General features: G+C 35.8%; 2 protein-coding genes across 2 annotated transcripts; one reads left to right on the top strand and one right to left on the bottom strand.

Moving 5' to 3' along the window:
• Window positions 1–10,643: 10,643 nt before the first annotated feature.
• LOC131280313 (olfactory receptor 51I2-like) lies at window positions 10,644–11,644 on the top strand. The gene has a single exon (XM_058306425.1). The coding sequence runs from the start codon at window positions 10,644–10,646 to the stop codon at window positions 11,583–11,585; it is 942 nt and encodes a 313-aa protein (XP_058162408.1). The 3' UTR covers window positions 11,586–11,644.
• Window positions 11,645–17,849: 6,205 nt separating this feature from the next.
• On the bottom strand, window positions 17,850–18,794 carry LOC101431749 (olfactory receptor 52K2-like). The gene has a single exon (XM_004480096.2). It carries the CDS (start codon window positions 18,792–18,794, stop codon window positions 17,850–17,852), a length of 945 nt encoding a protein of 314 aa, XP_004480153.2.
• Between the last annotated feature and the right edge of the window lie 4,570 nt (window positions 18,795–23,364).

Raw genomic sequence — 23,364 nt, 5'->3', positions numbered from 1 at the left:
TGAAGATATTAAAATAACCCTCATTTTTTAAAAATTGAACTTATTTTTGGATTTCTTTCAACATCATCCAATTTATAGTTTTACTGGCAAAGTTGCAATAGAAAATAATTTTTTAAACAAATCAATTTTTGATACATATTAATTAAGTATTCAATTCATTCAAAGTGCACAATCAATGGTATATGGTATAATCAAATAGTTTGCATTCATCACTTCAATCATTATTAGAGCATTTTCATTATTTCAATAAGCATAATAAACAAAAAATGGTCAAACAAACCAACAAGAAATTCCTCATCTCTCAATCTATGTTTCCCCTGCTGTATATAGCTGCTGTTTCAGGCTATTCTTATAGAATTATTTGTTTATTAAGCAGCTTTATTGAAATATATCCATATACCATATGAACTGTTCAAAGTATATAATCAATGGCTTTAAGTAAAATCATGTTATATACATTTATCATCTCAAAAATTTTAGAACAATTTCATTACTCCAAAATGATGGATTCTATACCCATTAGCATTCCCTCCTCAGCCCTAACATAACCACTAATCTAATTTCACCCTTTTCAATTGATTAATACTTACATTTTATATAAATGGATTCATACAATATGTAGTATTCTGTATCTGGTCTCCTTCACTTAGTACAATGGGTGTTGTGGTTTTTTTGTCTGATATTAACATTTAGTAGTACTAACCTACATTTTTTGTCTTCAAAGACAAATGGTCTTTTTTATATGCAATTTTATCCATATTTATATTTCACATAATATAGTTAGTTCATAAAAGATCAATCATATAGTATTTGTCTTTTTTTGTCTGGCTTGCTTCACTCAACATAATGTCCTCCAGGTTCATCCATGTTGTTATATGCTTCATGACTTCATTTATTCTTACTGCTACATAATATTCCATCATGTGTATACTCCATAATTTGTTTATCCATTCATCAGTTAATGGATACCTGTGTTTTTTCCAACTTTTGGCTACTGTGAATAATGCTGCTGTGAACATTGATGAGCAGATGTCTATTCATGTCAGTGCTTTCAGTTTCTGTTGGTATATACCTAGCAATGGTATTGCCGGGTAGCATGACAATTCTGTATGCAACTTCCTTAGGAACTGCCAAACAGTCTTCTACAGTGGCTGTATCATTCTATATTCCCACCAACAGTGAATAAGCATTCCTATCTCTACACATCTTCTCCAACACTTAGAGTTTTCTGAATTTTTAATAGCAGTCAGTCTCATAGGGTAGAATGATATTATATCTCATTGTAGTTTTGATTTGCATTTCCTTAATCACTACTTATGTTGAACATTTTTTCATGTTTTTCTTCACCATTTGTGTTTCTTCTTTGGACAGTTGTCTTTTCAAGTCTTTTCCCCATTTTTTAATTGGACACTTAGTCTTTTTATTGTTAGATTTTATGGTTTTCTTATATATCATGGATATTAAACCATTATCAGTCATGTGCAGTGCTTGGATTATAGTTTACATTGTAAATTACATTCTTTCCCAGTCCATTCAGTGGATTATGGCAGGATATATAATGTCCTGCATCTGTCCATGCAATATCATTTAGGACAACTCCAAGAACTGAAAATGCCCCCACATCACATCTCTTCTTCCGTCTCCCTGCCCTCAGCAATGACTGTGGCCATTATCTCCATGTCAATGATACAATTTCTTCCATTGCTAGAAATATATTAGTTCTATAATAGAATACCAGTAAGTCCACTCTAATCCATATTTTATTCCTCCATTCTGTGGACCCTGGGATGGTGATGTCTTCTCCACATCTAAATTGAGAGTGGGCTTAGATCTCACATGATTGATGGATATGATTCCTCTGCTTGGAGTTGAAGGCATTCTCAGTTCCCTGGTGTGGTGGTTGACCATCTTCACCTCCTTGTAAGCTGACCTGGGTAAGTCCAGATCTGTGTAAGTCAGCAGAGTTGCAACACCTAATGTAACAAAAATTTTATATTAAAAAAAATAAGAGGTTCCCATATACCCCACACCCCATCCCACCCCCACTTCTCCCACATCAGCAACCCCTTGCATCATTGTGGAATATTTTATTCCCAATCCATAAGATTCTGGGATGGCAATGCTGACTCCACCTCTAATTGAGAGGGGGCTCTGATCCCAGATGGCTGTGGGATGGAACTTACTTAATTGCAGTGGAAGATATTCAGTTTCTTGGTATGGTGGTGTCCATCCTCACCTCCTTTGAAAATGAAGGTTTTTAGTCTACATTACATTTCCTTTACATTAGAGACTACACAAGATACTCACAGGAATGTCCCAAGAATGGTGGATGGGAGAGTCATTAATGCAGTAAAGTTAAAATGTAATATATAGACATAATTCCCCATTTCCATAGTCTTCAAACAAGTGATGTCTGTACAGAAACCCTGAATTTGCTGATGGCTATGAATGAGGAAAACACAAAGCTTGTCTTTGTGAATCAGTCTTGGGCTGATAAGGAAATCAGAAAGTGCTGTAAAAAGTTTGACTGTTTAAGTCTTTCTCAGCCCATACCAACAATAAGGCATTCCTTATTGTTGGCATTAAATCTCTTACTTGGCATTAAATCTCTTTGAAAATGCCCAGGAAGTTTATAAACATTGAATATCAAATCCCGTTTCTTGGAGATGCTCTCAAATATTCTTTCTATAAAATGTGTTGACACCAATTACTTCTATGACTAAGGTATGGGAAAAGTAGTTATGATTTCACATTTTTTCTCTGTATTTGTTTTGTGACCTTAGCCAAATAAACTACCTTTTCGTACAATACCACCCTGTCCAACAAAAGTATTTGAAGGATTATATGAAGTAATTAAAGGTTAAAATGCAGTGGGAAAAGATATATCAGGATTCTCTTTGGAATGGACTTTGAAGAATGACTTGACTTGAAATGGCATAATCTTTTCACTCTCCTATCAAGGGAGAGATGCCAGAAGATATCCCTAAGAATTCCTTGAAAGGAAACTTTTATGCTGCATCCTTTACTTGCTTTATATTTCTGCCTCAACTTTCATCCCCGGTCTATTTTTTTGCATCAACTAGTATGGTACCTCCTCTTTCTCTTCATGCTTACAGATTCACAGGGATCTCCATCTCCACCATGGTGTGAAGGGTGACTTTGTCAAATGTGAGGTGTGTTTGCTACTTAGTGCCTGCTGTGGAGCCATTGCCTCATTCTTATCAACAACAACAACAACAACAAAACACATTAAAAAGACTCATTCTGCTTAGAATTGAGTTGGGAGATGATGGAATTGTTCAACTCCTTGAGGATTTGAGACCCCCCAATTGTATGGTTCAGACAGTTGGGGACTTGGATGCTATCCATCTCGGTGATGGAGCAAATTCTGTTTTGAAATGGTTTAAAAAGTAAAAGATAATGATAAACCCTGTTACCTGACAACAATCTAAAAAAAAGATTATAGTCTCCCAAACTGAGAAATTAAGAATGTATTTGAGGGAAGCAGACTTGGCCCAATGGATAGGGCATCCGTCTACCACATGGGAGGTCCACAGTTCAAATTCCAGGCCTCCTTGACCCATGTGGATCTGGCCCATGTGCAGTGCTGATGTGTGCAAGGAGTGCCCTGCCATGCAGGGGTGACCCCATGTAGGGGAGCCCCATGGGCAAGGACTGTGCCCCATAAGGAGAGCTGCCCAGTGAGAAAGAATGTGCAGCCTGTCCAGGAATGGCACTGCACACATGGAGAGTTGATGCAGCAAGATGACACAACAAAAAGAAACACAGATTCCCGTGCAACTGACAACAACAGAAGCGGAAAAAGAAAAATGAATATGCAGCAAATGGACACAGAAAACAGACAACTGGGGTGGGAGTAGGTGGAGGGAAGGGGAGAGAAATAAATAAAAATAAATCTTTAAAAAAATGTATTGGAGGTGCTTAGAATAGAATACAGTAATGGACAAATGGTGAAAGTTGGTATTAGTAGTTATACTTGATAATAGAATAAAAATTATGCTGTTTAAATATTTCCTCTTATTTCTTGAATTTCCTGTTTTGAATGTATTCTTCATTACTAGAGAAGGATAAAAGGCCAATATGCAGCTCACCATTTTGTGGCTTCAAATTCAAGGTCATTAAAATCCTTATTGTAAAACCAGAACTTCCTTTATGTATTAGCTATTTATCGCCACATAACAAATTACCAAAATCATAGGACTAAAAACACACAATTACTATGTGAAGTGTGTGATCTCAGAAAACCCCAGCTGGTGATTGATAGTAATCTCTTGGTGCCAGGGAAGCTCATCCCCAGGAGTCACATCCTATGCTGCGGGGAAGGTAATGCATTTATGTGCTGAGTTTGACTTTGAGAGTAAACACATATGAGCAACATGAAGGCTCTCAGGAAGTATATTTTAGGCACCCTGCAGCTCTAGGCCTAGTAGAAATTTCAAGCACACAGGCTCAAAAACATAGTAGTCATCAGTATCAAGGGTTCATCATTGGACCATCCTTCTTCACTGGTCTTTGCACTTGCACTTGGGGGATTCTTGCTGTTCCGTTGGGGAATGTGACAGAGCTCCCCTGGCTAGGAACTCAGCACTCCCTCAGTTGTTGTTTGTACCTCTACCTACTATGACAAAACCCAAAGAATTTCAGAACATTTTTATATACCCTATGTACTTGCCCTGCAGAACTCCCTCCCAACCATGTGTACCCCATCAAGAACACCCCAAACCAGTTTTCCTCCCCTGCTATAGTTGAACCCCTCTGTGATCCAAGACTTCTTCAAAAATGATGCCTAAAATATTGCCAAATTCAATTCATAGGAAAAATGAAATAGTAATGATAGGATTAAAGATTAGAAATAGAATACATACTAATTTAGCAAAACTAAAAGTGAAAAAATTGGGATAGTAAAAATTGAAAATTATCATAAAACTTTGTTTTTGACATTTTGTCTTTCATTATTGTAATAGGTTTTGCCCTGCATGTACAGTGGCAAAGCAATCTCTTTCATTCCTTCCTCAGTTTCTGCATTTTTTTTTTATTTTTAATTTTGTCTTCAAAAATGTTTTAGATCACAGTAAAGTCACATATACAGTATAGGGGACTCTCATATATCCAACATCAAACCCTTTCCCTTCATCCTCAGTAATGGTCTTTTTACATATTCATGTTATATTTGCTGCAGCTAATGTACAGATATTGAAACATATCTACTAACCATGGTTCCATTTTGGTTTACATTATGGTTTATATTTTAGACAGCACACTTTTCTAAATTTTAGCTGCAATATGGCTTCCATTATGGTTTACATTTTAGACTATACACTTTTATAAATTTTTGGTGAAATTTAACATGTTCTGTATCCATCATTGCACGATCTTGTGAAACAATTCCATTGACCTTTAGTTACCCCTTCTTCCCTGTTCTATTCCTCTCTCCCTCTCCCCTCAAGACCCACAGTGACAACCAAGCTGCACTGCTTGAAGGACAAGATTCATATATGCTTGCAACAATGCTGAGGGCTTGACACACTATACTGTTTTCCCCCATTGGAAGTCACCAACGCTCTCGAGAGATACCTTTCCCTCTGTTTGAGAACATCAGGTCTCCCCAGGTTAGAGGCACACCTTTCCACTCTTTGTATGGATTTCCACCCAATGATATAGCACACTATGCACTCACACACTCCCTAGAAGCCTGCCCCTGTGCTAGATGTCCACCCAGGAAGCACTTTAAATAGGTAACCCTTCCTTATTATATTTTCTAAAGAGTTTTTTCAACGTTGTAGTTTTTTTTTAAGATTTATTTATTTATTTCTCTCCCTTCCCCCCTCCCCCACCCCAGTTGTCTGTTCTCTGTGTCTATTTCTGCATCTTCTTCTTTTGTCCGCTTCTGTTGTTGTCAGCAGGGTACACCCCTACATGGCACGGCACTCCTTGCACGCATCAGCGCTGTGCATGGGCCAGCTCCACACGGGTCAAGGAGGCCCAGGGTTTGAACCTCGGACCTCCCATGTGGTAGATGGATGCAATAACCACTGGGCCAAGTGTGCTTTCCAACATTGTAGTTTTAACTACATACGTGACAACCTCCCGTGGTCACCTGCTCTCCCCAACCCTCCCCCCAATTCCTTGGACATCTGACCAATCCTCCCAACCTTAGCCATGGGTTCCTCCTTTCCTGGGGCTTGCTTCTCTGTCCTCTTTGTGCTTACTTCCTGGGGCTCCAGCTTAAGGCTTTAGCATCACACTCCAACATCAAAACTCTAACATCAAAATCCTTAACTCTGTCCTTTGCCATGCCTTTTATTTGTGAGTTCCCACTCACCAAAGGGGGTGGGGGCTCAATGCCCTACTGGCACAAGAGGTTTGCATAATTACTTAATCAAGTAAACCTATGAATCCAATATAGTTTAATATGCCCAGAGGAGAAAATCAGTTTACAAACATATTTCTTTTTGGAATTCATCAATATCAAACTGCTATAAGGGACATATGAAATATCTAATCTTTCTGAGGGTCTGTCAAAGTGTTTAATACAGCATCTGCAATATTTTATATTACCTCCATAAAGAAATATATTTTTCTATTTAGTCACATCTTCTCCTTTCTTTTTGTTAATAGTAGCCATTCTATTGGGTGTGAAATGGTATCGCCTCATGGCGTTGATTGAATTTCCCAAGTGGCTAATGATGTTAACCATCTTATCATGTGCTTCTTGACTACTTTTATATCTTATTTGGAGAAATGTTGATTCTAATGTTTTGCCCATTTTCCAATTGCTTCTCTCTTTCTTATTGAGTTGCAGGATTTCCTTATATATTCTGGATATTAAACCTTATTGAATATGTGATTTCCAGACCAATGGGGATTTTCTTCCATTATATAGGTTGTCTTTCTACTTTCATCCCACAGGAGTTAAAATATCTGGGTGTTTTTATGTCCCCATTATACAATATCCTAAGCAAATGGCCATAGATCCAATTCCAGAAGTAATGGTGGACTCTTCACTGTGTACACTTGCTGAGATGTTATAATTCCTTTTCTCTGGGCAATTCAACCTCTTCTTTACTCAATGAGTGCCAAGACAAAAAACCGGTTGAAATCTAAAAATAGTCAAGGTGTTGGGACAGTTATTCTTTGTCATCATGATCATCCATTCTAAGTCCAACTCTCCTGGCTTCCCCAGTGTGCTTTCACTTCATTATATCATTATGTCCACCTGTCCCTGATGGGTTAACACTAGCAGCTAGGTTTATTTTCAAGGTCCTATCATTACTATGCAGTGCACATCTGCGTCAACTCTGCATATAAAATCCCAGCAGTTAGGTCATTTCAACCTTATTTGGGATGAGCCATCATGTTGCCAGTTTCAAGAAATCACCATAGTTGTGTTTTCTTCATTTTCTGAGATCCTTGCCAATGCCTTAAATTATGATGCTCTAAGGATGATCTGAGTTCAATAAATTCTCTATTTTCCAGTCATATACACTGTACCCTTGGAAGCAAGAATTTATTAGACTATTTAAAGCTTTGATATGCTATTCTGATACTTTTCTCATTGGTCATCTCTCCAGATCCACATTATGAATGCTGCCATTATTACTGATGATAAAAATTCACATATAAAATTTCTTCAATAAATTCCATAGTAATTGAATTTTGGGAGTCATATTTCCCTAAACTAACATAAATATAATTGGGTCATCAACTTTGCCCTGCATTATTCTTTATTTCTCAAAGCAGTTTTTAATTTGTGAAGAGAAAGAACCTATTTTCTACCACAAAACACACATATAATAAAACAAACAGGCTAAACATTTTAAGAAATTATTCAAAAAAGTTTTACTCAAATTCTATGCTTAATAACATAATGTAATTAATATAAACCTATATTTAAATCAGATAATATCCATACCATTAGGACTTAGTTGTATAAAGTTCACTTGAGAGGTATGGATTAAGATCCTAGTTTAGAGAAAGAAATATTATATGTAATAAGATTGAGTTTTTATATTTCTGATAGAGAGGTAGAAGAAAATATCCACATGAGTTTTAACATGAATATAAGAAGACTCATACTGACAGGAAAACAATTAAAATACATTTTACCCAGGGATGGACTCTGGGGAACTTCTCTTAATAACATTGTCTCAACAGGTAGGATTCTCAAGGAAAAAGCTCAGAGGGATTCAGATACAGACTGGTAAATACACACATGTACACACACAGGCACACCCACATACACAGGCAGATATATTATTGCCTGACCTACTAACTGTAGTGGAAAACCAGGTATCTCTTTTGGTGTTAATTGAATTTCCAAGAAAGGGATGGATTCCAAAAGGTAATTATTATCCCTCGAATTATTTCCTCTTCTAAGTTTGGTTATATAACCAGTTAGACAAAGACTGGTAGAAGGATATTTCCTCTTGAGACTTTGGCTCACTAACCCTTTCTAAAGATGTAAATTTCTCTCTGAATCACCAGATTTCCAAAATCAGGAACGGAAATGTTAAATATAAGCAATAGGTTCTCAGTATACAAGTATGGGATGCCTTGCTGTTATTTTAGGAAGAATTCTTGGGATTTTATTTAGGCTACTTGTAACCTTCAAATGCTTCCTGATTGTTTTACAGCCAGCAACCAAGGATTCAGACCATCTATTTGGTATTTAAATATAGCCAAGAAAATGTTAGGTTGTCAGCTGAGGAATGCTATTAATAACCAATATTTAAAAGAAGATTCTATGTACCAGATTGGGTTTGAAATGCTTGATAGGAATTACCTAATGGAATTCTTCCAGCTTCCTTATGCAATAAATATTATTGTTATTATTTTTATCAGTAATTGATAGGTATAAAGGCTTGGCCAGAAAATTTAAGTAAGCTGTCCAAAAAGCCAAAAATATTGAGATCAAGACGATGTTGTACTTTTCATTTTCATATAGTGATATAGCTAATTAAAGAAATCAACAATATATTTGGCATAATTCATGGAATAAACATTTTTTTTTTAATCTACTTAGTTAAAGTTTCAGTCCTGTAACTTAATAGCTATTTCTGGAGAGGTACTTTGCTTCTCTAAGTCAAATACCTCAACTGAAAAATCAGCTTAAAATAAATTTTTACATAAAGATTCATAAATTTTATGGAAGGATCTTGTAAAGTGTTAACATTCTAGGGACATTGTATTATTTTTTTCATTAATTTTAACTCATTATAAATTATATCTTCTTGAGAAAGGAAAGGTATTTTACTGAGATTTAAAAATGCTCCCTTGCAACTAATTCTCCACAATACAACAAAGAATTATCTTTTAAAAATATGAATGTAATTATATCATTTACCATCCCCAGGCACATACACATGTACATACCATCAAAATTAATATCCTCAGGTTTATTTGGAAATGATATAAAACTTTTTCTGAAATACCTTATCTCTCCAGCCTTATTTCATGTTATCACTCAAGTCAAGCTGTTTTGCAAATTATTATAGATCTCCAAAGGTATCATCGTTTCTTTTGTCTTTTTTTTCCGAGTGCTTTTCTTCCTTTCTGGTATTCTCTTTTCCTACCACACAACCTTCGGTGGGCATTTCCTACATATCTGTAGGATCTCACCTTGAAAATTTCCTCCCAGAAAGGTTTCATTTTTGAACCATACATTTGCTGCTATAGCATTAGTGAAATTTACAGTAATTTACTCCAGTTTGTATTTTGACTAGATAGGAGTGATGGACATTTTGTGGGCAAATAGTTATATGTAATTCATTAAAAAACTTCCACCTATTAGAACCACATGGGAAAGAATTTTAAAAGATCACTTATGTCATCCCACATCATTTTTTAAAAATGAAACTGAATTTCAGAAAGTAGAACAATATAGCTAACATCATGTATAAGGTGAAAGGTAGAACTAGAATACAGATTCTACAGAACTCAGTCTTATTTTATGGTCTGCACTAAGATTTTAGTTGAATAGAAAAAAAAAATGGAGAAAACTGGAATAAATTTTATCCAACAGGTTTTATCCTAACATGGCTCTGGGGTTGTGTTTTGGTAGAAACAGATTTTAACTTAATTCAGGGTGAGATTTATATGCTTTTTGTAAAGATATCAACTCTACATGGATGACATTCAAATCTTTCCTTTGTTTCTGCAACTCAGTTTTCTTAATGGACATGAAGACAGATAATAAGTATTAAGAATAAGGGAAAGATTTTCCACTCCCTACCTATTCCTCTAGATTTTAATCTCCCACCTAGTTTTAGGTTGTCCTCTCAGAGCAACTGTGACTACATTTTATATTGAAAACCAAATCAACTTCAGAGATACTGCATATAATGACATTTCATGCCTTGATTAAATCAGTTGTGTGTGGGAAATTATAATTTATAATTGATATGTTTCATATTATGATTCCTTGTATAAAAGTTTAATAAAACCTCTATGTTTTGCTTTGACTCTAGCTTTGAAAAGGTAATGAAAGGCATTTATTTAGTACCCACCATAAGCTCATGAATACATTTTATTCATTTTAAAGGGTAACGGTGATGATATGCTAATCCATACTCTCCTATTCTAGGGATACATGACTACTGTTTCTGTTCTCCAAATTAGACATGATGGTCCTTTACAACGGCAGTGCCTACAGACCCTTCCTACTGACTGGGTTCCCTGGACTGGAGGCCTTCCATCCAGTGATCTCCATTTTGTTTTGTGTCCTGTACCTCATTGCCCTTATAGGGAATAGTGCCATTTTAGTAGTTATCCGGGTGGAAGAGTCACTTCATGCACCCATGTACCTTTTTCTTTCCATGCTGGCTGCAAGTGACCTCGGGCTCTGTGCTGCCACACTGCCCACACTGCTCAAGCTTTTCTGGTTCAATGTCCGTGAAATTAATTTTGATGCCTGTCTCATCCAGATGTTCTTCATCCATGTTTTCTCTCTAATGGAATCAGGCATCCTGTTCACCATGGCTTTCGATCGCTATGCGGCAATCTCCAACCCACTCAGATACACTACGATTTTGACTAATGCTACCATTGCCAAGATAGGTGTGGGTCTTGTGACAAGGGCTGTGGCTGTCATCTTACCAGGACCCTTTCTCATTAAGCGAATAAAGTTTTGTAAAGCCAATGTGCTCTCCCACTCATACTGCCTGCACCCAGATATCATCAAGCTTTCCTGCTCTGACCGCCGCATCAGTAGCATTTGTGGCCTCATCATCTTTCTCATCACCTTTGGCATGGACTCTGTGCTCATCCTCCTCTCTTATTTGAAGATCCTGACCACTGTGCTACACATTGCCTCACAGGAAGAACAATTCAAGGCCCTCAGCACTTGCGTCTCCCACATCTGTGCTGTGCTGCTAGTCTATGTCCCTATGCTGGGGGTGTCCACTATTCATCGCTTTGGGAAGCATGTTCCTCCTGTGGTGCACATTATCATGGGCTATGTGTACCTGTTAGTCCCTCCTGTTCTCAACCCCATTGTGTACTGCATTAAGACTCAGGAGATACGCACCCGTATTTTGGGTAATCTACTGAAAATGTCACAGAGATGACATTAAAGTCTTTCTCAGAATTCAAAACTAAACCCTACAAAGATAACTCCTACCTAAGTCAGAGAAAATAAAATATCCGTGAGGAGTACTTCCATGTTCATAGTCCTCATTCATGTGTTTGTCTCCCTCAGTTCAGAGAGGTTTTGAAAATAATAGCTTATCACCCTTCATTTCCCTAATAACTTCCCTAAAATAGATAATAACTGTACAAATAAAGGAGTACCCCAATATATATTGAAACCAGTGGATTAATTGGAAGATATATTGTCCAAAAACAGGGTATCCATTATATAAATCCCTATAATTTGAATCTATGTGAGTTCACAATTTAACTCCTGATGAGTAAATTCTACAAAGGTTTCTAGTATGTTTATTTTGTTACCCTCCTTGTTAATTTTCCCATCTCTCAATTGTGAGAATTTTTTCGAGTTCAGATATTGAAATATATAGCTCTAAATGCTTACCATTAAAAAAGAAGAATCAAATCAGAGGCCTAATGTCCAAACTGGAAGAACTAGAAAAAGGAGAAAAAAAATAAAAAACAAAGTGATGTTCATACTGGCATTATTCAAAACTGTCAAAACACAGAAGAAAACCAAGAGTCCCTCATTACCAATGAATAGATAAACAAAATGTGCTATATATATACAATGGAATATTATTCAGCCTTGAAAATTTCCTGATACACATGTGTACATGCTGAACATTGATGACATCACAGTGAGTAAAGTCAACAGATACTAAAGCAAAAATTATTGTATGATCTCACTGATCTGAAAATATTAAAATAAGCCAACTTATAGAGTCAGAATCTGGAATATAAGCTAATAGAATGGGCTGAGGGTAGAGAATGGAAAGATAAGGTTTAAAATGTACAGGGATCTTATTTGGAATGATGGAAATATTTTGGTAATGGATGGTGGTGATGACAGAGGGACATTGAGAACATAATTAACGATACTGAAATATGTATCTGAATGTAATTAAAATGGAAATGTTATATTATATATATGATAACAGAATAAAAGTTTTAAAAAGTCCATGGAACTCAAGTACTCTACTGTACTTAATAGTACAATTATGAAAATGTGTTATCAATTGTAACAAATGTTCCACACCAATACAAGGTATTACTACTTATTTACATAATTGTTATATGACAGTCTTATATTTTGTGCATGATTGCTGGATAAATCCACAATTTCTCTAATAAATAAAAATATAATTCAATGGGACAATTATCGTGAATTCTACTTGAACAGAAGGAAGAGGGCAGCATAGGCTTGGTATTTTTTGTTGCTTCCATTGTTGACAATGCAGTGTGTTAAAGTGTATTTTGTTACATTAAAATTTATTCTCCTTTAAAAACAAATCATGAGTGGAGGACTTGGCCCAGTGGTTAGGGCGTCCGTCTACCACATGGGAGGTCCGCAGTTCAAACCCATGTGCAGCTGGCTCATGTGCAGTGCTGATGAGCGCAAGGAGTGCCCTGCCACGCAGGGTGTCCCCGTGCAGGGGAGCCCCATGCACAAGGAGTGCGCCCGGTAAGGAGAGCCACCCAGTGTGAAAGAAAGTGCAATCTGCCCAGGAATGGTGCATGCACACACAGAGAGCTGACACAACAAGATGACGCAACAAAAAAGAAACACAGATTCTCGTGCCACTGACAACAGTGGAGGGGAAAGGGGAGAAAAATAAATAAATAAATAAATCTTTAAAAAAGAAAGACTGTACTCTGAAATTAAACAAAACAAAACAAATTATAAAAGGAAGTGTTCAATAAACACCATTCTTTGACTCTAGTTTAAAATAATTTTAAAGAAAACCTGACATCAAAATTTGTAGAAAATTCAAGTGAATGCCCATGGCTTTGGAATGCTATATCAGCATTTCAAATAATGTCAAAGTAAAAGCAATTGATGAGAAAATCCACTTGTTTAGTCAGGCTCAAACTGCTGCTTCAATACCAAGAACATAGTTTATTTAGTCCTGAATTATCAATTACAATTGTATATTTACAATATGATTTTAAAATTACACTGCAGAAATTTTATAATTTTCCCAGGGAATATTTTTTAAAATTAGTTTGCATATATTCTAATTTATTAATGGCACCCTGTTATTAATATTTTGATTCGATTCTTGTCTATTTCTTTCCAAACTGTTTAAGAATAAAATTTTAAGTTTTTCAGATCCTTGAAGATTAATACAACGTTGTGTTGATAGATGGCATTATTCGGATAAGGCATTTTACATATTGGCTGTACTTGGTAGACGGCATATCATAGCTGATGATATGGGTAGGAAAGACTCTTGGTATCACCAAAAGAACAAGGACTCTGAAGTGTAGTATATCAGTACAATCAGATCTCTACTTATTTTATGCAAAGTTGAGCAGTTGTTTTAACCTTTATGCTAATTTTCTTCATCTGACAAATATGGAATAACACATTTCTAGCAAATTTTATGTGGGAATATAGTGCCAAAATTTGACCTTGTGCATAACTGGTGTTAAAAATAATCCAATGCTCTTTATTCCCTATGGGGAGAGAAAGTTTGCTCTGGATAAAAACAAACATTCATATTTTAAGAGACATTGTTAGTGAGACACCAACCACTGTATTGGACAGGAAAGACAAAACACTTAAAGAAAAAAAAAAAAAAGAACATTAAGTGTCCTTGATCTTCCTTAAGCTGAAAATTCGGTCACATTTAACAGAAGATGAAGAATTACTCAGAATATAGAACCAAAAATGGAGAGGATAAGCCAAAAACCCCAGAGAATTAGAGAACTTTTCTCAAGGAGCAAGAGAAGACTCTAATAATGAGGCTGGTAGAATGTGCCTAACAAGATTTCAGAATGCTGTAGGCCAATAACTGCCATGCCCCATCTTTCTTTCCCATTTGCAACAGGAAGATTTTTTTTGCAATTATCCTATCACTGTATTTCCACTGTATATTGGCAATGCTTTGGGCAAATAAACTTGTTTCTTTAGTTTAGAGACAGAGAAAATATATCAAGAAACTATTCTGTAGCAACCAAACCCAAGAAACCTTACCTACATCTAGATCTGGTTTGGATCATGAAATTCAAGAACAATGACTTAATGGGTTGAGCCAATGGAAGTTTGGAGAAGGCATGTGTGTATATTGCATATGAAAAGGATGTGAATTGTTATAGTCAGTGGGAGATCTATGGTGGTTTGAATTTTTCAAAGATGGCCACATCAGTATCTGCTAAAATACATGTTCTGCAATTTGATCTTTGGGCAGATCTTCACTTGCTTTGAGCAATAGGATACCTTGGAAGTGATGCTGTACCATACTGGGTATTAATTATATATGAACCAGCAGCTTCTGTTTCCTACCACTTGAAGACCTGAAACATCAACTTAGAAATTCAGGCTACTCTGATAGGGTGCCCATATGGAGGAACACTGGGACACCAAACCTATTATTGAAGAAGTCACCTTGGATGTCCATCCTGGTTCAACCTTCATATGATTCCAACTCCAGTCAATTTTTCTCATGCAGTCATATGAGGGACCTTAATTGCATACCATTAAACTGAGCCCAGTAAACCTACAGAACTGTGAAAGACAATAGTAAATTCTTTATTCAGTTCCTAAGCTTTGGAATTGCTTTTTATGCAGCAAAAGATAACCAGATTAACTGATTCACTGTACATGAGAGGATTTCCCCAATGAAGTTGGAAGAATAATGTCTAAATAATATTCAGAATGGAGTTGAAGTGCTATTAGTATGAAAGGATTCTAAATGAGGAAGAAGGTTGGCTAGAGAAAATGAGTGATATATTTTCCTTCCTTTCTTCCTTCCCCCTTCCTTCCTTCCTTCCTTCCTTCCTTCCTTCCTTCCATTATTTTTGGTTGAATGGGTTGAATATGTAAGACTCTGCATTGTTTAATAGCCTTTTGTTTCACACTAGCAGTTATTTGAAAAAAGACATCTATTGTACATATATGTATTAGACTCATATTGTATGCTATGGGAATACTAGATACTATTAAAGTGAGGTGGCAAAATAATCACTTCAGTGTATAAAAAGATCATGTAAGGATGTATTATAATATTGTTTGACATGAGTATTGATTGAAGAAGAAATGGGTGACGGTAGAGACCATGGAAAAGGAACCTAATATAGAGTGGAGAAGTAAGCTTTCCAAGAAAAGCTAACAAAAAGAAGTACTATATAAATAAGTCCTAAATGTTGAGTAAGGGAATGTGAAAGAAGCATTTTAAGATGAGTCATTGATTTATTTCAGGAAATTTCTGTCACTGAAAAATAATGTAGGAGGATAATAGTTGTTTGTATAAATATTGATGTAATTGCATATGTGTAGTGGATACATGAACACACAAATATTCTTGTGAAAGTATGCTTATTTCATCTGAGGTATGAAAGTGCATAAGTGTGTGTATGATAGCAGGAGAGATGGGGGGTGAGAGAGAAAGAAAGAGGAAGAGAGGGAGAGAAAGAGACAAGGAGATGGTTATGAATAAAATAATTGGATATGTGCATATGGAAGAAAATTTGTGTATATATTTCTCTGGATATGTATGACCTGAATATATATTTTTTTCCAGACACATCTGGGGATATCTAAAGTATGGACATCAAGGGACAGGAGATTAGAAATAATTTACATAACTAGATCTGTTTTTATAATATTGCATTATAACTTTTTTTAAGACCTGGATTTTGAGTCAACTTATATGAGTACAATATAAAATTTCTATGCAGGGACCTTGCCCAAAAAGAAATGGCAGAGTAAGAGCAATGATAAGGCTTGCAGACAAACAACAAGATACAGAACAAACCACAGACAACTGAATGTTAGAGAAAATGGAGGTGTTCTGAGGGTACAGAGATGGAGTGATTAATACTGTCTGAAAGCAGATATGAAAGGGGAAATATGTGAGGGAGTATACCAAGAGGTGGAAAATAATTTGACTAAAAGATTGAGGGATAAAGCCTTCTAAGTAGCAGGAATAGTAAGGCAAAGTAAGAAATATATGCTTTCTTTATCAACAAGCTGGTTGGTTTGCCTGGATTGATGTCTACTCTGCAGTTTAGTGAAAATAAACATCTGGCGAGGCAGCTGGAGATGGTCATGCAACAACTGGAATGCCATACTATGAATTAAAACTTTTTCTTGAGGACCAAACTATTAATGATTTTAAGTGGATGAAATGATATCTTTGTTTGGAAAGACAACTTGGAAAGTGATGAAAGTCTGTAGGAAAAAGATGGGAAAGAGATAGAATGATGTTCAGTAAGCTGATATTGCTGAGAAAACTTAGTAATTGGGTACACAGAAGAAAGCAAATAATAAAAATTAAGGCACTTGACTATGTTAAACCAAATTTCTTAAGTTAAGTAAAATGAAAATGGTTGTGGAATGCTAAGGAATGATCTTGGTGACAGAGAGATTAAGAGTTTAGTTTGGAGCACCGTGAGTTTTTGTTTCATATGAAAGTGGTCACAAAAAGTGGAATGCAGATATAATTCATGATCTAGGACATGAATTTGGGTATCTTGAATTTGTGAAAACAGAAGCTGTCAAACAGGTGAAAAGGAAACAGTAAAGTTAAAGGAAAGGTAGACAGCTTCTTTGATTATCTGATCTCTTCATTTTATAAAATGACTACTGTTCAGGTCCAATCTACTACACAGCTGGGGTTACATTCTGACACTAATAGTATCCACCCTAAGATGATCCATCTCTAGCAATACCTTTCAGACAGAGAAAGAGAGAACATTATCTTTGATATACATGTTTATTCCATTAGAATTATTTCCATTTTACATAATTCTGCATTGTTGAAATTTCTGGAAACATTTAATAAGGGAAATGAATTTTAAATCAACAAGAATATTTGATGAAATATTTTTCCCATGAACCCTGTATATGTACACCTAAATTGTATTATTGCCTCACTCAAAATTTGTGCTTCCGAGTTAAATGATGTGGTACAATTTAATCAACAATAAAATTATTAGTAATATTTTCTGCTACTTTATTACCTACATAAGGATTTGAGGAGAGTACTGATAGTGAGGACTTCATAACAATTGCATACTGATAGAATGAGCATCCCCAATTACATTCCAACACTAAAAATGTTCTTCTCTTGCCTTGGTTATTCTTTTCCCCATGAAGCACCAAGTTGGGCTCCTATACCCCCAACCAAACAATATATCCAGCTCCTTTCCAGATCTCCTATCCACTTAAGGTATCGACCTCAGTCACCAAGACAGCGGAGAATCCGAAGTACCTGCTTCCGTATTTGCTTGGTCCGGACACCATAAATCAAGGGGTTGACCATGGGAGGCACCAGAAAGTAGAGGTTGTCAATGATAATCTGTACATGGGGAGCCATATGGTAGCCTAAACTCTGAGCCAGGACAGAGAAGACCACAGGAGAATAAAAGAGAGCAATGACACAGAAATGAGAGCCGCAGGTGCTAAGAGCTTTACCCCGTGCTTCCCAAGAAGGTATGAGAAAGACAGTACGAAGTATCAGCCCATATGAGAGAATGATAAAATACAGATCAAATCCCACAGATGCTACAATAACCATGAGGCCATACACAATATGGTTAGAGACGTCTCCACATGCTATCTTTACCACAGCCATGTAGGCACAGTAGGAGTAAGCAATGATGTGGGTTTGGAAGCTTTCCAGTCTTTTTGTCAGGATGGGTGCTGGGGTCAGGACTGCAACTGCTCTTGCCAGGACAGCAAATGCAATCTTCACAAGCATGTTGTTAGCAAGGATGGTTGTATAGCTCAAAGGTTTCCAGATGGCCACAAATCGGTCAAAAGCCATGGCCACAAGGATTCCAGACTCCATAACATAAAAGAAAGGGATGAAAAACATCTGCATTAGACAGGTATTGAAGCTGATTTCCTTGGCATCCGTCCAGAAGATGCCCAGCATGCGAGGCACAGTGACACTGACTAGAGACAGGTCAACAACTGACAGCACGGCCAGGAAGAGAAACATGGGCTCATGAAGACTCTTGTCCACCCGGATGATACATATGAGGGTTACATTGCCAATGACTGTCATCACAAATACCAAGAAAAAAGGCACCGAGAACCAGCCATGGGAAGATTCCAAGCCGGGAATTCCAGCCAGGACAAATATCAAGGGCTGTGGGATGGAATTGTTGCAAGAGGACATGCCTAACCTGAGTTTCTTGAGGTCTCACTCCTAGGGAGAAAGAAACAAAGTACATTTGGATACCACTGCATCATTCACACCTGCAAAATACTGGGCACTATAGTCATTTATGGTGACAATTATGACTGGATTATTCGAACCAGATGATCAAGATGATTATTCAAACCAGATGATCAAGAGAATGTGAATATGAGCCAATGATCAAAAAACTCCCTCAGCTACCAGTGCAGGGGAGAGCATGTTCCTATGCTACTTCCTCTGCAAGATGCAGGAGCAGTCTCAGAGATGAATTCTCATTCAAGGCATTCCACTCCACAGTACAGAATATTCTGTAGTCACAATATTGTTTAATATTAAAGTTGGACATTACTCTATGGATTTTTTCCAAGATTGTAGGACATGGCAGGAGATCCAACATTTTCAGCATCACAGGGGAGAGCATGGAAAACCCAGGGATCATTTTTTTTTCCCTCAAGAAAAGGAAACTTAATTTATTCATTGCAGGGTGCCCACTTTCTGGGGCTGACCTTGATGTTGTGGATCACTTCCTAGAGCATTTAGCTACATTTATTAATAAAGGATGTAGAAAACCTACTGTTCCATAAATGGAAGATGTGATGCTATTCTGAAGGAATAGCATATTTTGGATGACAGAATTGGAATCCAAAAATGCCTCAACAGATAATAATTTAGTATTAAAAATCCCATTTTATTCAATGAACCTGGTTGGGGAATAGAAAAGGTAAAGATAAATAATCATTTTTTTAGCACATGTGGGACTTTATGTTTGTTTTTAATGCAGTGTGTACTTTGGGGTTAATGTTAATATATTTTCTATAGAAAAATTAATTTTAAAATATTTCCCTGGTCAAATATTTTAATGTAATTGAGTAGAAATACATGGTAATATTTATAAATTATTTGATGAGAATCATGGATTAAAGAATATATTTGATCAATTCAATGAAAGTAGGAAAAAAACAAATTTATAATAAATGAATAAGAATGAATAAATGTTTATAGACAACGCCAATTTCATAAGTAATATGTTTGCAATGAAATATGGCTATTAAGATTTATGTAAAAAGAGTCCACTATATAATGTTTAAGAAGGTAATCAGACAAAAATGTTGTTTCAATAAAAGCATGAAATAAAGGGATGTAAAAAAATACCAAGAGTGTTTTTTTAAAAAGTATACTAATATGCACATTGTGTCATTCGTTTGCTTCAGTTGTCAATGAAGTTGTGTTACTAATCTTGATATTTATATCTTAGTAATTTAATTCTTTGCCCCAAATTAGTATGTTCACAATTTACTTTTAATGCATTATATTTTATTTTCTTCTAGGGAAAGCATAGGTTTTTATTTCACCACAAAATCCCAGCCTTAAAAAAAATCAAGATTATATTGTACAAACTGTGAAAAAGAGATTTTGCTCAGTAGTTTTCTCTAAATATTATGTGGACCAAATAGTGTGGCTTGTCAGTAAAATACTACTGTATTTTATACATCATGAATTTAGCTATTCTGATCTAGGTATTTCATATATCAGTTGCATTAGGTTTAAGGCACACTCACCTGAATGATGGGTTGGGGTCCATTTAAAAGGTAACTAGGTGCAGTGACAATAATAAGAACATCGAGATAACAAATAGCTGAAATACAGGCTCAGTCCTGTCACTTACTATATGTGATTTGACCAAGTCATTTAAGACTTTGAGTTTCAGTTTCCTCATTGGCCAAAATGATAAACAGCATATCTACCAAAGCTTGCAGTAATGATTGAATTCACCATCATATACCAACATTGTGTAAAGTAGTCAATGTCCCTAGAATAATTCTTTTACTATTCTGGTGCATGGAAATGTAAGTTTTCATAATTTTCCATGAATATCAAACTTTAAGTCAAGCATGTAAAAATAATATTCGTTTGCTCTTTTTGTTTGTTTGTTCCTGTTTTGGGAAGAACTGTTACCAGGATAATGAATAACTTCAAGTTTGAACCATAAGAGAGAATGTATTTTTTGCCTTCAAATATTTTTAATATTCATAATGTGCTAAATGTAACTGAATACCTATTCAGTGTGATCAGAGATAGAAATATGGATCAAGAGAAGATGCTAAAAAAAAGGAAAAGTTATGTTTTAGCTCAGTTTCAGAAGACTCTTTCACTGCCACCAGATGTTAAGGTTTTTGAAACCCAAAGCTCCCTATAAGTGGGTTTCCCAGGTAGAAAAAGACTGATCTTTTCTTGGGAATATTGTGGATGGAAATGTCCCATGTTGGTGGTGGCACTAGAAGGCTGTTAGAGAAGATTTAAGCAACATGGTAGGGTTTTATCTGAGCTATCAGGAACAATTGCCAGCCACAAATATATCAACATTAACTATAAGAAAACTACCACACATTCAGTCATTAAATGTAGAACATTATTTAGTCCATTCTAAAGAATGTTATTGGCTATTCTGAAGATTGAAGATTCCCATTGCAGCCACAAGAAGTGTCAGTGATTGTGGAAATTGTATGGAACATTTACAGAATGTCTTTTCTCCTGCAAACCTTTTGCATCACCACATTTTCTATTCTCTTGCTTCCCTCTTTTTTCCCATGACCTAGAGCAGTACCTGCAGATGGTTGTGAGTTCTTTCACAGAGGGGCTGGGAGCAGCAAATCACCCATTCACTTGAGGTATGGGGGAGCTCTTTCAATGTGTAGAATAAAGTGGAGTGTCTGCTGAGATTCAGGCAGATTTATTTTGGTTAGTTGTGGTCCCTAGTGGTTTCTCCATTAGCCCAGGTGCTTTGCTAATTTTTGATATTCTGGAGAACAAATCCCAGAACTGATTACTGAGGGTTGCACATGAGTTTGATAGCAAAAATTTTGGGGTACTGTAAAAATAACTGTTGTTGAAAATTTATGTCCACAAGAAAACCTGCATATAATGTTTAAGGCAGCTTTATTCACAATTTCCAAAACTTGAAAATAATCTAGCTATTCTTCAAAAGACGAATGGATAAACTGTAGTGAATCTCTAGCATGGAATGTTAGTCAACAAATAAAAAAGGAGCTTTCTAGGCACAAAAAGACACAGAGGAAACTTACTTACATGCATATTCCTAAGTAAATGAAGTCTTTTTGAAAAGATTACATTATTGGATGGCAACCGTATGATATTCTGGAAAAGGCAAAGCTATGGAGAATGTGAAATGATCAGTGGTTACCAGGGATTCTGATGTGGGTGTGATGAATAGGTGGAGCACAGAGTATATTTAGGGCAGTGAAACTATCTGTATGATACCACAGCACTGGATACCCAACAATAAGCATTTGTCAAAACCCATAGAACTGTAGACTAAATCATAATGTAAACTACATTTTTGCCAATAGCATTGTATCAATATTGGTTAATCTGTTGTTACATATGTATCACACTATTCAAAATGTTATTAACAGGGGAAACTGTACATAGGGATGGGTAGAGGGCTTATATGAAAGCTCTCCTTCTATCTGCTCAATTTTGCTCCAAACCTAAAACCTATTCTAAAATATAAAGTTTATTTAAATGTAAAATATGTGAATAATTGATCACTATTTATATTTATATCTGTAATAAATTGGCAATAAATATACAAGATAATAAAATTAAAATAAACATTAACTGTTTGTTGTAGGAGGTAGAAAGGCATGGTGTAGGAACCCTAGATGGATGAATAGACCTATGAAGTATTTATATAATAGACATGAAAAAGGCCAGGGGCACCGAATGGTTTATACTTGAGGGAAAATGGTGGGTGGTGAGGAGGGAAGAGCAAGGTCTAAGGAAACATTAAGAAGAAAGTTTGGAGAAATATTGATGTAAACATATTCCTAAGGGGAAGTCATGGTATCCAAAAAGATGGATGGTAGGGGAATATTCTGGAACCAACATCACATGAGTTATACGGTATAGATCCTGGACACATGATTGAAGATGCATTTCTGAGTATTCTTGCTTCCAGTTAAAATTATATAGAAATTGTTTTAGCTTGCTGCAAAACCTAATAATTTAAATAATTTGCTTTCAAACTCCAGAAACATTGGAAGTTCCATTTAAGGAATATTGACTGAAATTGGGATTTTTGAACTTTCTAGATGGGATTAGGATCTGCAAAAAGTTGGGCACAATGCATATACTTTGGAAAATTTTAACAGATAAAATGAAGGCCATTGTTAATATATAAATATTTTATGTATTTATAAAGATATATATTTATATATAAATATATGTTTTATATATATATATATGTATATAAACACAGTGTAAGGTGGGGGATGAATTAAGAACAAGAGGGGAGCTCCCAGAAAAAAGCAATGCATAGAAAATCTTTAACAAATAATGATATGTTTAGATCTAGGAGAATCTGAACTATAAAACGATTTTTGGCAGAAGCTAGAATAAATCAAAGAAGGGGAGGAATTGTTGAGAACTATTTTAATAGAAAAGTAATAGAGTGTAAACATTCTGAGACAGTGGGTCTGTTTGTTCACTATTATTTCTCCAGTGCCTGGAAAATTGTTGGCCCTCAAAT

Source organism: Dasypus novemcinctus, chromosome 10 (genome assembly GCF_030445035.2).
Source record: "Dasypus novemcinctus isolate mDasNov1 chromosome 10, mDasNov1.1.hap2, whole genome shotgun sequence".
NCBI classification, from domain to species: Eukaryota; Metazoa; Chordata; class Mammalia; order Cingulata; family Dasypodidae; genus Dasypus; species Dasypus novemcinctus.
This window is presented reverse-complemented; position numbering and strand designations above follow the sequence as displayed.

Coding starts and splice junctions, on each gene's coding strand:
- LOC131280313 (XM_058306425.1), top strand. CDS start 10,644: ATGGTCCTTTACAACGGCAGTGCCTACAGACCCTTCCTACTGACTGGG.
- LOC101431749 (XM_004480096.2), bottom strand. CDS start 18,794: ATGTCCTCTTGCAACAATTCCATCCCACAGCCCTTGATATTTGTCCTG.